Source organism: Amphibalanus amphitrite, unplaced genomic scaffold (genome assembly GCF_019059575.1).
Source record: "Amphibalanus amphitrite isolate SeventyFive unplaced genomic scaffold, NRLGWU_Aamphi_draft 000165F_arrow, whole genome shotgun sequence".
Taxonomy (NCBI): Eukaryota; Metazoa; Arthropoda; class Thecostraca; order Balanomorpha; family Balanidae; genus Amphibalanus; species Amphibalanus amphitrite.
In genome coordinates this window covers 161,630-176,222 of record NW_024881660.1, presented here as the reverse complement: position 1 = coordinate 176,222, position 14,593 = coordinate 161,630, and the positions used below count along the sequence as shown (strand labels likewise).

Genomic DNA, 14,593 nt, shown 5'->3' with positions numbered 1-14,593 from the left:
GGTGTAGCGGACGAGTGTAGCTGGGCACTGAGCAGTCCTCAGAGATGCTACTGCGTCAGCCAGTGCAGGGACTGGAGAACGTCGGGGCATAGCGGCGACGGAGTTGCCTCTGGGCGCTGTGCAGCCCCTGAGGGCGCCCCTTGTGCTCTGCGGAGCGACGCTGGACGAGGTGTGCTTGTCAGGCCGGCTGCTGCGTGTTGACGCCGAGGCTTTGGGTGTGTCGATCTCAAGCTCGAAAAGCAGGAAGCGCCGCGCTCAGCCCACGGCTCAGTGGCTGACTGCTCTCGGCGGCGCTGCGAGCGCGAATGACCCGGGCTCGGGTCATGCGGACCTGACGAGCGGGCGGTATGACGCAATCACATGGGCGGCGCTCGCCCTCACCGCGGAGAAAAAACATTATCAGTTGACTTATAATGTTACATTTAGGAAAAGTCAGAAAATTTGAGCTTCCTAGCTCAAAGCGTTTGGGAGAAATAACCAAAAAACCTCAGGGGGGGGGGGACTCCTGAGGCCCCCCGCCAGAGGGTTAAAGAATGAGCGGCGATAAAGCGTTTTTGCCCTCTTCGTGTAAAATACGGTACATACAGAAATTTCGTGATTTATGTGAACGAGGATAGTCTTATCATGTCACACCATCGCTAACATAAAGTTAAAAGCATGCAAATTAAGACTGGATAGACAATTTGAAATTTTCTTGCAAGATTATGAGCTGAGATGCTACGCGTATTTTGACCTCCTAACCGGGAGGTTCGGGCCACCCACCCCCGGTGATCCTTAATAAACAAAATGATGCTTTCATTCAATGTCCTCTTCAATAAGTTTTCTTTTAGTCGCGCGTGGTCGAAAATTTAAGTACAAATTGCATTCGAACAGAAAAATATTATTGGTCTCATGTCATGGACCGTGATTGAGCTTACCCAAATAAATATGGGGCCAAGTGACCTCCATAAAGTAAGCTGTTGGCCGCTTATGAGGTGTATGGGCTCTAAGAGCGCTCAAGGTAGATCCCAGCTACGAGTATTGTTCTCAATGTTAAGAAAAGAATATGAAACATGACACCGGTAGTTATGGGCCATGGCCCATAACTACCGGTGTATTTTGCTGGATCAAAAAAGCGCATGATTTATTCAAAGTTATCTCGAGACAAAATAGTTGATCCCAGATGCCTTATATCAGACACACTTTACAGGCGAAAGGCAATTTTACGCACGTAGAGTGAAAAACCAGGTCTAGCCGCTGCCCACAGGAAGAAAATGGCCATTTCATAAAACCGGCCCATACCTCTCGGGTCTCCCCTAATGGTCAAACTGGTCATTAACCAGTGATCAATACATAAAAATGAAGCAGAACCGAGTGTCCGACTCACCTTGATCTTGTCGACATCGCCGGCGATGGCTGCCTCCATCAGCCGAGTGCGCTTAAACAGTCCCCTCTCGACGTCCATGGCTGAGATGTTTGGTTCTAATGAGAGCAGAGCGACTACCCTGACACCTGCCGGCGAGCAGGGGAAACACTGCCTGTCAGCGGGAAATCGGCAAACATTGCTGTGCAATATCCGAGACAGTTACGATAAATGATAACAATAACAGGACAAATGTTTATTAAAATTCACAAGGTTTTCGGTATGTAAATACCTTGGTCACTGTGTTAGTTCAAGACAGAAAAGGACGGAGATATTTCGTGAAGACACAGTGACCAACACATACCAACACATAGATACCAGTTGTTTTTCAATAGAAAAACACAATTCTAACGAATAGTGTTTGTTTTTTTTTTCAAACAACCTGCGGTTATTCGTTTTTGTGCATGTGCACTAGTAAGAAAATTAGTTAGTTTGTCAATTATAGGCAAGCATGAGCAATAGCCAAAATGCTGGATTTTATATCACTGATATTTCATAACACAACTTATCAACGTAAAACGTTCTATTCTAACCCGCGCGGGGCTGGGGTCTCCAGCCGAACGCGCGGGGCTGGGGGGGGGGGGTAAATTTTACCCCCCCTGTTATCTCCCGAACTAACGGTCCGATTTGGAAAATTCAAACGCCAATCGAAAGCTCTCATCACGAACTACTAAAAACATGTACTTAATTTAAAGTTTGAGGTCAAGGTCAAGGTCAGGTCAAGGGTACAAATTGCAAGTTTCTACAGTATCGGCCTTGCACCGTAGTTGCCGAAGAATGGAGTCATGGACTGAGACTGATCGCCCAAAACGTGTTCTTAGGCTACCAAGACAATATTCGTTGCATACAATATCATTCAGAGGTCAAGGTCAAGGTCAGGTCAGGTCAGGTCAGGTCACCAAAAAACAAAATATAGAAAAGGGCATGTGCGACACATGTTTTATGGGTCATTTTACTCATAGAATTCAATAGGCACACTCAATAAGTGATATGGACCACCTCTGGATGAATTTCAGGTCGAGGTCAGGTCAAGGTCAGGTCAAGTGAGGTCAAATTTTGAAGTTGGTTGTTAAGGCCTAAAAAGGTGTCTATCTGATGCAGTTTTTCACGGCGAATCGAATGGTGCTATTTTTGTTTCCGTACGAAGTCTAGAACTTCCAAAAAAGTCATTTTTCAAAAAATTCGTGTGTCGTGACGTCATAAAATTTTGAATAACTCCCACATTTTTGAACCGATTCTTCTAAAATTTGGTATGTAGGTGCACATAGACCACTTCTCTGACATATATTCCGGTTTTTTCGATAGACTCAAAATTTTGGATTTTATAATGATTTTCCGAAAAAAGTCAGTTTTTTGAAAAAAAAATTAGGTCAAAATCCAAAATTTTCAAAAAACCGAGATAGCCATTTGATAGACAAAGTAAAATTACGTATAACCTTTTTTTGTTACGTCTTGATTCCTTTAAAAATGAAGATGTTAGCGGCGTTTGAACTTTTGCTGTTTTTGAGGCGAAAATGACGAACATGACGTCACTAAAACGTCAATTTCTCAAAAAATTTCCGACGGATTTCGCTCAAATTTTCAGGGAACGTGTCAAATTGATGTAAGAAAAGGTACTGAAAGTTTCGCGGCGCTGCGCGCCGCCGTTTTTGAGATATCGCAAAAATTCGCGAGGGGGGGTAAAATTTACCCCCCCAGCCCCGCGCGGGCTAACAGATATTTTCTATGGCTAACGAACCTATCGAATGATGCTTTTATAAACTGCAATTGGTTGATTCGTATGAATTGCGTTGAATGGACGATAAGAGAGAAGTTAAATTTATGGCCTCTGAAAAAGTAAATGAGGATAAAATAAGGTATTGATGTTTGAATAGAATCGAAAGAAACAAACACATTCAACAAGTCAAATATACGAATGTCCAATGATTATCTCAGAAATATGGAGCCTCAGCACCATACATTGCTGGAGGAATGCATGCAGGGAAAATCTTAGCGCCGGCAGACCGAAGCGATGCCTTCCCCGTGCGAGGAATGCACTGCACACAAGCCATAACTAATCCTAGCCCGTGTTGGGCCATTTTACAGCGTCTAATACATGGAGAGGGAGGGGGGGGGGGGCGTTGGAGCCATTAGCGTCGCTACCGGGGGGGGGGGGGGGCAAGCGGGACAGCTTGAAACCTCCGACCGGGCACCGATGATTTGATGAGATTGTGGGGTCGGGAAAATGGAGGCACCTTTGTGAGAATGCCTGTGAGGTTGGACCCGGTCGGAGCCTGCAGATCTAGCCAGAGTCGGAGTCGGAGTCACCTAAATGTTCAATACTCCGTCTCCAAACTCGGAAAAGTCAATGCTTTGATTCAATCCATGTTCCTCGTTGGTTCTGCTTCAAATTTTACAACCGATTTTCACAAATCGTGTAAACTGACACGTTTCCTTTCGGCTTTCCAAGCGTGACGCAAAAGCATCTGGGCCTGCTTGGGGCCTTTCCAAACTCTGATCAAATGTCTCTGCGACAGGTTAGGTTTAGTTCAAGTACCGTTCAAGTGCCACAGGTCTCATGAGGGCCTCAAGATAGTGTAAGAACTTTTTGTTAGAGTCGAAATGTGTTTTTCAAACGTGAGGCTTATATTAAAAAAAATTACCATTTGAGAACCACGTCAATCCAGCCGAAATAACGACAAATTCAAACTCTGCTAAGAGTAAGATGTCTTCCGGTTGGGGCGGAGATTAGCCGACGCTGGAAACCTTTCAGGCATAATTTTGTGTTTACACACCAGTAACTAAAAAAATTACCGGCCAATAATTTTCGTAATTCTTTTACCATAAGATTGCCTGTACCTCTTTAAGTCTTCACAGATCTGAAGCGAATCGATCACTAGCAGCGGTTAGCGGTAAGCAGCGCAATGCGAAGAATGAACCGTCCTGCGGCGGCAGCGAGGATCGGCCAGCGCCGGCCGCCGCGCCGGCGGAATTTTTGACTTAACACTCCTGTTAAGTGTTACTAAAAGGTTGTAAACCGATTTGCTTATAAAATATTTACTATTTCGATTAACAAATCAATGTTGGGCAGGCACTGAAAATTTGGCGTCGATAGTATAATTACAGCGTGAGATTTTTGCGAAAAACAGGAGCGGTGGGCGAAATTCGCCCCCACCCTTCCACTGCGCGTGTTAACCCGCGCCCCGTTGGGCTCAGCCGAGCAACGCGCCCGGTTGGGGGGGGGGGGGGCATTTTGGCCCCCCCCCTAAGATCTCGAGAACCACGCAACATAGCGACAAGCGGTAAACGGCGTTGGATAGCCCCAACGGGGAACTACCTTGTGACCCAATTTTATTGACCTAGGTCAAACCGATGACGTCACAGGTCAGGTCAAAGGTCCAATTTCACCGTTTACAGGCACTTCAAGAAATGCGTTGTAAAATCGAGTAAAATGCATTTCATTGAAAATCATTGATGGGGAAATGTTCTTCAAACACATATTTTGCTATTTGAGGTCACTGATACCAGGTCAGGTCACAGAGGTCAGGTCACGGGGGGGGGGGTCACAATATGAAAGTGTCGTGTGATACATGTTTTATGGTCCATTTTACATGACAAATGCGATTATATGGGTCAGGCAGCCTTTGGGGCCAGCTTAGATCACGTTTTGGTCAAGGTCAGGTCAAGGTCAGGTCAAGGTCAGGTCAAATTAGGCCAAATTTCAAAGTTAATATTTTTGCATAAAATGGGTATCGAATCGATGCAGCTCGTCACGGGGAGTTCAATGATGGTCTTTGTTTTGCCGTACGTGGTCCAGAATTGCTAAAAATTGAGTTCAAAAATTTGACGTCATCATTTTTGAACAGTTTTTTTCGCTATAACTTGGCCAAAAAACGAGATATCGATCTGAAATTTGGTAGGTATATAGAAGAGCGCTGGGACTATCACATATATTCCGGTTTTTTCGAAATTCGGAATTTTTTTGGATTTTTTCAAAGTTTTTCTAAAAAATCAATTTTTTGAATTTTTTTTGGTCAAAAACCAAAAATTTTGAAAATCCGAGATAGCAGTTTTGTAGCGCCGCTTTTTGTCTACTAGACCATATAAAGAACTTTGAAATTGCTTGATAACTGTAGATTTGGTGAGCGTTTCAAGATTGCATGTTTTTTGCTCGTTTTTGCTCGAACATGACCTCAGTTTGACCTCAATAACTCCTGACCTAAGGTGACCTAAGACTTGAAATTTGGTGTGAAGGTGTCAAATTGATGCCCGGGAAGGTACTGAAAATTTGGCGGCGCTGAGCGCCGCCGTTTTCTTGCTATTCAGGAAAAACCACAGGGGGGGGGGCCAAAATGGCCCCCCCCCAACGGGGCGAGGGTTAATACCGGGCTTCTCAAAAACGTTAGACGGATTTCTTTTGCGAATAGAGGACCCCTAACAACATTTAAGCAAAATCAATGCACGTGGAAAACGGAGAATTTTTCGTATATTTATATGACACCATGGTTTGAGCTTAAAAAATGAAGCCGTGGTCTTAGGAAGTAAAAGCATAACTCGTAAAATTATGCTTTCCCAGACTAAGTCGGTCGGTTCGACACCACGGAAGATTCGTAAACACTTTAGGGCAAAGAGAGTAACACTTGAAACAAAATTTTCCACATTATTGACAAGTTTCTGGCTCGAGGAAGTGTTAACAATAGGTTTACGCAATTCAAGGAACACAGCGGAGGCCACAAACCCAATCAAAGGCTCACGGCGAACACCACTCGTGCGAGAGATGCGCTACTCAGACTGTCAATCGTCAGCGATATCGGATGGCTCTGGCGATGTTTTGGAGGGTTCTGCAATATCAGCATGAGCAGAGATCCGGAAACGCTTAAGATCCAATGGTTCCAGCAAGACGATGCCACGCCAATACCGCTAAAGAAAACCGGAAGGGGCTGTGGGAGCGCTTCGGGTAGCGCGTGATCTCGAGGTTCGAGACACGCCCGTGGTCGGCGAATTCTCCGAAAGTAATCCCACCGGACTTTTCCCTATAGGACCACCTCAAGTCTCAGGTGTACCGAAACCACCCAAAAAGTTCCGGAGATCATAAGGATGCAGTGAAGTCAGCGGTGTGCCGTCTGCAGCTTTTCGTAGGTCGTGCTGCAGCAGAGGTCGCGCTGCGCCGGGCTAAACTGTGCATCGAGCAAAAAGGGAATCATCTCGAACATGACCTCGGCGCGGCTCAGAAGGGCGACTACCGAGGATCGAAATCCCCTCAAACGAAATATCTTTGATGAGGCTTTTAGGTGATACCCAATTATGTTTTGTTACACTGATACACCCTTCAATACGTTAGTTATAAAATCGTCTAACTTTTTTTTTAGAAGCCCGGCACATACCTATTAAGGGTTGCAAAATTGGAGCAATTGTTTTTTTTTGTCAAATTTGTGCTAACTGATGTAAACAAAAATCGTATCACACTTTATGCAATTTTTAGAGACACCGGAGACGATGAGGCGGGAAATACTTTCAGTAACGAAGCATAAAATATCTAATCACTAATTTCATCCGGCCATTTCCCTTTGGGAGGCATAATGCATGCAAGAATTACACTCAATGTAATAATATTGTTTAGTTAACTTTTCAGTCGAGGTGAACCAAATTCAGAAAGCATTATATGGCTTCGGCTTCATTACTATTATTTCTTTTCGGCACAGGATCAATGTCACGTCTGACGCTCATCTGAAAGTGTTTGCTCGAGTTTTGAGATGGGGTATAGGAAGTTATCCACTGAACAGCTGATTTTCATAAGATCCTTGTTTTGTCTTGTCATTATCAGATGTGTTTGTTTTACGTGGACCACGGTCAGGGTCCAGCTTTAAAGACACAGGGCTGACGTACATCGTTCCTTCCAAACATCTAGCCGGCGTTATCGGCTGATCAGAGTTCACCAGTATGACCGATGGCCGGCCCTTCTTTTAGTGTAACTCTGAGCATCGAAAAGCATCCTGTTCAAAATATCGGTTCTCTGTTTTTCTACCAGTGTCTGTGTCGCCCGTCCCTACATTTCCCATCCCTCTCCCTCCCTCCCCGTCTCCATTTGTCCCCTCTCTCTCCGTCAAATTTTCCTCCCTCCCCATCCCCCCCCCCCCCCCCAGAATCCTGACGCGTCCACCCCTCGTCTCATTCCAGTGCCACTAACTCCACGCACTACCCCCGGGCAAATCGCATCAAATCGCATCCAGCAGACCCCGCAAATCCTGAGAAAAGCAAAAACGGCATGGTAAGCTGCCTAAAGTACCGTTACGCGCCTCGCCGGACCCCTAATTAAAGCCCCAGGTGGACGCCAGATGGGAGTTTTGCCGGCCATTTTCGAGACAAACATCCTTTTCGATCAGAGGTCGGACGGCCAGCGGCCAGCGGTCCCAGGCGGTGCCATTTGATCCCACGCCGCCTTGGTGCCGGTCCTCGGAGGGGGAGGGGCCTGTCGCGTTCCCCGGGATGCCTCCCCAGGGGAGGGGTCGCCGGGGTCACCGGTATGTCCGGGAGGGGGAGGGGGGGGGGGTCGGACCGAGACATCTGAGGGCTGTTCACGGGCCCTGTGTGCGGTCGGACGGACCGCACACAGCCTCCAAGCTCCGCCCACTGCGTCCCTACGTCAGCCTTCCGTCACCGCACACAGCGATCGCTGTGGCCGGTCGGGACTGGCCACAGCGGACCGTCCACCGCACGCAGCCGTGACGTCAGAGCCGCCTACCCATCCCCTACCCCCACGCCTGCTGGACGCACCGCACACACCGCACGCAGCAGTGTGCGGTGCCCGTGAACACCCCTCTGATGGGACGGGACCACAGGGGGCAGGGGTAGGATGCGGAAGGGTCAGGCCGGGGCGACAGGGGGCGGGGAGGAGGCGCGCGGGGTCGGGTTGTCCTGAGCGGCGAGGGGGGGGGCAGGGGGAGGGGGCACAGGCGGGTCAGGCCGGCGCCGCGCTACGGGGGGCCGCAGGGGTTCAGGTGCTCTATCCCGAGCCGCGCGGGGAAGAGGGGAGGGGGCAAGAGACAGGGGTAGGGTACAGAAGGGTCAGACTCGGGCCGGGTCTGCAGGGGGAGGGACGCACAGGGATGAATAGTTTGTCCCGAGACGCGCGGGGGAGGGGGACAGGGCGGAGGGTCACAGGAGGGTTCCGGCGTCAGCGGCGTGTGGTCCGGTCTGACAAACAGGCACGGGACGACGGCAGCCGCGGACACGGGAACCTGCGCAGAGATGGTGCAGCTACTGGAACGACGAATGTGGAGGACTTCATGCTTAAGAACTGTTAATGTAGTCAATACTCAGTAGTCATATCTGTGTTTGAGCAATACTTTAATTATTTAATTAGATTTGACACGCATTAAGTCCTTAATGGCCGACATGTTTCGCATGGATTTGCCAGCAATTATCACGCATTACACAACCACATTTTTAAAGTAGCATTTCCCGCCCAAATTTTATCAGGAAGCAAAAGTCACATAATCTGATGAAAAGTGGATGACACCTTTTCTGATGAAAATAAACTAAAATCATTTAATGTTTTTTAAACGTTTTCATCGACATTGAACTTTTTGCTTGCTAAACTGAATGATAAGACTTGTTTATGTATGTAATAGGTATGTTTGAAGCCAAACCACTTGTGAAAAAAAGATCTATGTAGGCTAATCTGAAGTCTAGAAAAGATTCTCAGCTCTACGGGTTATTATTTCGCTATAAAGAGAATGTAACCTTGTAAGAATTAAGCTCTGTTTCGTACACGCATTTAAGTAGTCATTAACCCGCGCCCCAGTGGGGGGGGGCTATTTATAGCCCCCCCCCCCTCCCGTTTTTCTGCAATAACTTCCAAACCGCTTGACGTATCGACGCCAAACTTTCAGTACCTTAGGCTGCATCAATTTGACACCTTGTGTCAAAATTTGAACTTCGTACCCACTATAGGTCGGCCGGAAATGACGTCAGAGTGACGTCATGTTCGGCCGATTTCGACGCAAAACATTGAACCACGGCAATCGCTCCCAAGAGCTCAGTTTTTAGGCTAGATCCAATTTCTTTGCATGAGAGGACTCAGAATAGACTGCGCTATCAAACTGCTATCTCGGATTTTCGAAATTTAGAGAATTTTGAAAATTTGATAAAATAATATCCAAAATTTATACTTTTACATTTTTTTCAAAAAGTTTTTGACTTTTCGAAAAAAACCGGAATACATGTGATAGAACGCATTATTATGACTAACTCTAGCAAGTTTTAGCTAAATATCTTCAAAAATGGCCAAGTTTTACGCATTATTGCAAAAAATTCACAATTATTAATTTTTCAAATCAATTTTTCAGCACGTATTTGACATCGTACGCCAATATAAATAGCACCATCGTGTTCCTGAGCTCAAGCTGCATCCAATAGACACCTTTTTGATTGAAAAATTTTAACTTCAAAATTTGACCTTTTTTGACCTGAAAGTGACCTAACATAAGCTAAATTCGACTCAAAATGACCTCGAATGACACAGACGACATCAAATTCGAAATCTCTGACCTAAATGGACCATAAAACATGTGTCACGTGACCGACGCATGATAAATACGCCCGGTTATATATGACAAGATATAACCGGTTTTTCCGCGACACAACGAGCGTCTTCTTTGGGGCGGCCCCGGAGCCGGGCCGGCCTCTGCGAGCAGCGTTCGGCGGCAGGCGGGCGGCCGCCTGCGCCCCCGGGCGGCAAGGCCGCTAAGGCGGCGGCCTCATCTGATTGGTGGAGCGACTTGTGTCACGTGACGGTGACGGCGCGGGGTTTGAGTGCATTTGCGCGGTCACTCTGTTCTAAGCCGCCCGGTCTGACGCAAGTCAGCAGTGTTCTCGCTCTGAAATGTTTTTGCGTTTTACTGCGGTCGTGTTCAGTGGAAGCTGGAAGACATCAAGGGGAGTATAAGTTCGGTTTTATATCAATGTTATATTGATTGACGAGCATGTTTTTTTTCCTTTCGGGGTTTTTATGTTTATTTTTTACTGGTTTGTTGTTTCTGTCTTATTTTTTCATTTTCGGCATGAGGTCTGGTTTTTTGTGTTTATGTTATGCTATCACGGTAAGAAGAGGGTCGATGAGCAATGGGTCGGCAAATGCCCGGTATTATAGGTTCTTTGAAGGTTAGATGAAACAACGAAACTTGGACTGCTGGTAGAAATAGGCTTGGTGTGTTTTTCAGATTTTGGGAGATTGGGTGTAGGTATTTGCTAGGTGTAACATAGCTGTAACTGTTTTTTGTTTCTTCCCTGGAACGGAGCGCCGGACTTTGCCATTCTACACTCCGTGTGAGTGGAATCAGCTCATGCTTTCTCGGTGTAGCAGCTCAGAGTGCACGGCCTGGCCGGCGTAGGGTTTTGGTGGCCACGTGGTGTTGGCCGGTGGTTGTGCAGAGAGTTGGTATAATTGCCGTTTTGTGGTGCCTGGTGTTGGTTGAACTGTGGTTCCCATACAGGTGAACGGTTACTGGCGTAAGGTGTGCCAGGTGGGCGTACCCCGTGGAGAATGAGCTGCTGGTGATGTTGGCTCTGTCCGAGCGTGTCCGAGCGGGGTTTTCATTAGTGGGACGGCCTTGAGTGGGTTAGGGATTGTTGATAACAAAAGTACCAACTACCGGGTGAGACTTGAGAGGGTAAATGGAGTTCATGCTAAGGATAACCAATGCAATGGCATTGGTCTAAGTTAGTATTGTTATCTGGTGTTGATAGGTTGGAATGAAAGGTTTAGTGGGTGATACATGGAGGTACAGAGGTGATACAGTGGAACCCAGTTTGGGTGTGATAAGTCTCGGCGGACTAGGATATTATGGATTAGATGGGGAATTATGTAAGATGGTTTTGGGATGCATTAGCGATAGCATAGTAAGTTACAGGCTATTACCCAGAGGAAGTTTTCACACCCATGTTTAAAGGCTGCAGTAGGTAGGCATGCCATTTTCTAGGATGCAATTTTAGGGTAGCCCATGATTGTGTGGCTCTCACTCTGCATTGAGGTACGAGTGAACTGTGTTTTCGTTTTTTATGGTAGTGGCGTTTGTAAATAGTTTTTTTTTTTGCCAGAGTGAGGTGCCTATCTTGTCGTTGGTCAATAGAGCCTTGCCTAGACATGCATAAGCGACAATCATCATATAGTAATATTGATACGAGATTTCGGCTAAAAATGGTTGTGACACAATCTTTTTTTTTCTTCTTCTTCTTCCATGGCTTGGTGGTTGGCATCCGACTCTGAACGGCGACGGATCGGCACACTCGGCGGGGCCGGCCCGCTTTGCCAGAGTCTTCTCTGGCCGCTGAAGGATTCCTTCACAGCTCCTGTGTCAGCTGAGGGAGTTCCGACCCCTCCCAGCTCATCTAGCTCCAGTGGTGCTGCCTAGCAGGTCTTACGGAACATCGTCAGGTATAGGCCAAGGTGGCCGGGGTTTTGAAAGGTACGTTATTCCATGTACGGGGCCCGGTACATATCTGTTAAGGAAGGTTCTAGGGGACCCGATAGGGTGGATTGTGAACGCTTGGGCATGGGCGATATCGGCATTTTTGAGGGGATGTTTGGTTCCACCAATAGGGACATGAGGGCAATGCTGGTGGAAAGTGAGATACTATGATAGTAGTAAAATTATGATAAAATCGTTAGGCGAAGCCCGAAGATAAAAAATGAATCTATAGCAAGTCTAACGTTAGACGTGTTTTCAACCTTGGTTTGCTGCTGCTGAGGGTTGTTAAATCGTCTGTAACTATCTTCAAAGCGGTCTATTTCTTAGCAAATTATTTCTACTTGTCGCTATAAAATATGAGATGACCTTTCTCCTGCAAAACAGCGAATGAACATTGAACAATACAGGTCAGGTACTATCATTAATAGTTAAAATGAAGGAAGTCAGTATGCGTTGTTAGGACTGGGAGTTCCCCTCAGTGTCCCAAAATTGTATTTTGGCTTGGGTGGTCAAAGGAAAATTCCTAGGGGGTCGGGAACAATTTTCAAGGTGGGGGGGGGGGGGGGAGAGCATATAAAATACCTGACATGATGCATATGAAGCGGTGGCGTAGCTAGGGGTCTAAGGGGACACGTACCCCACCTCCCCATCGGGTTCAAAGGGAGCCTCGCTCCGGTCCGAGGGGTCCTGCGGCGCTATTTGACCACTGGGGGTTAACAATGGCCATATAGAAGGGCCCCATGGGGCTCGTTAGAGCTCCTCATGGACCCTAATTGCCACACTATGATCTCTTTAAGGGCCCTACGCCGGATTCTGAGGGCCTCCTGGGCCTTTATAAGGGCTCCTCAGTGGTCTCCCAAGGCCCGTTACTGGCCTCTGAAAGTTCTTACCGGCCTATGAGGGGCCAGTTCTAGGGGCATTTCCTGCCTGTGATGGTCCCACAATTATTTTTCTGATGGCCCTATAACGGCAACGGTGGGGGCCCTAGTCGGCGCCTATGAAGGCCCACACCGGTGTCTGAGGGTTGCACATCCCCAACTCTTGAGTGCCTACACTAGTGCCTATTAATGCCCTATATCGGAGACTCTGAGAGCGAGGACCCTAATCCCTACCCTACCCAATGCCTGCGCATCTATAGGCCACCCACTGGTGACTTCTGAGGGCCCCACACCGGTCCGGTGACTCTCAGGGCCCCACCGGCGTATGATAGTACCATGCCGGTCTCTAAGGACCCCACAGAACTTCTTCTGCTGGCCTAAGGGCCTCTTGCCGGTCACTGAGAACCCCCTGCCGGCTTGTAGAGGGTTCGCGTCAGCAGCTCAGGCCCCACACCCGTATGTAACGGCTCCACACCAGCGTCTATGAGGGCCCACAGCAACGCCTGTAAGGACCCTCACCGGCGCCTCTGAGAGAATCATACTGGCACCTCTGAGCGCCCACACCGGCACCTGCATGACATTCCCACACCAGTGCCTCTAAAGGCCCCTTACCGGCGGCTCTGAGGGCCCTACGCCGGTGATTCTGAGGGTGCTAACGATAACCGAAGACACCACAAGCCCTTAGTGTCGCTGAGCTTTTAATCCCATACCGGCCTTCCAAGGACGCCACGTAAGTGCACTCATTGCCCCACACCCCTCCCTTACACCCGGAGCGGGTAACCTGTGTTATACCTGTAGCAACGATTTTACCACCGTTGTACGTTAGGTATTTCTAAAGGTTGACTCAAAATGGTCCAGTATAAAAGCTGGCCTGCCAAACTTATGGCCAAGGCCAGGCCCAAACAAAAGCGGGATGACAACGGCAGATGTCAAATCAATACTGTAACAGCAGAAACCATTCAGATGGCAAGGAAATTGCCGGGTGTTGATGTTTAGATGTATAAAGGAAACAAGAGGAAGTCCGGAAAAGGGAGGAAAGATCCTTTCTCGCTGCCTCAATGTTGAGGGGGCGCCGTCCCCTCGGCTCTCAGGTGGGGGGGGGGGGGGGCAAGCGCCCCCGCTGCCCACCTGTTTCCCGGGTCTATGAAAATTACTCACCAAATAAGGGATAAGGGTGGAAAATTGATGGTCAGATAAGGCCTAAAAGACTGGAAAAAGAATATACAGCAAAATCTAATACAAGGCTGGTATGTGGGAAGTAAAATGGCTATCGATCCATGCAAATGCTTTTTGTTGGTAAAGTTGTGAGTGAAAAATGGGCTATTAAAAAATGGAGGCGAGTGAAAAATGATTTTCATTTGGATGTCGTTTCACACCTAAATCAACAAAGTTTGGGGCACTGGTACGGGGTACCCATCGCCGGCATCAGTTGACGTCACTCAGGACCTGCCTATGGTTGGTTGGTGGGTGAGTTACTGTACCTTCTATGGGTGACATTGAGCCAGCTCGGCGTTTGGAGGCAGTAAGCACCTCCTAAACGTGTCGAGCTAGGAAGCAGCGGCAACCTTTATACCCGTATTGGCCTGTTTACAGCGTAGGGGCTGTCTGTATGCTGGTCATTTGGTCCCTGATCAATCCGGATCTTCGCGGAAAGGCAAGCTTGTTGCCCGTGGCGGGTGATGCGGATACTATCAGACTTCAAAAGCGGGTATTTTTGGTATTCAGGTCGGGTATAATTGCCCTAGACATTCGGAGAATCTTGGGATGCCCAATTCTGCAAGTCCTGGGTGAAGCTCGCTAGTCTACCCGGGGGGTGTCCCCTTCTACAACGACCCCGGGGCAGCTCACTAGTCTGCCCGGGGGAT

At 47.8% G+C, this 14,593-nt stretch overlaps 1 protein-coding gene across 1 annotated transcript in view; it reads right to left on the bottom strand.

Moving 5' to 3' along the window:
- Positions 1-14,593, bottom strand: part of LOC122383493 (ankyrin repeat domain-containing protein 17-like) — a 55,094-nt gene that overhangs the window by 37,438 nt on the left and 3,063 nt on the right. The window contains exon 2 of the mRNA XM_043369995.1: positions 1,367-1,491. Within this exon, the coding sequence (XP_043225930.1) occupies positions 1,367-1,444 (78 nt within the window). The 5' untranslated portion in view covers positions 1,445-1,491. The remainder of the gene's footprint in view (positions 1-1,366; positions 1,492-14,593) is intronic.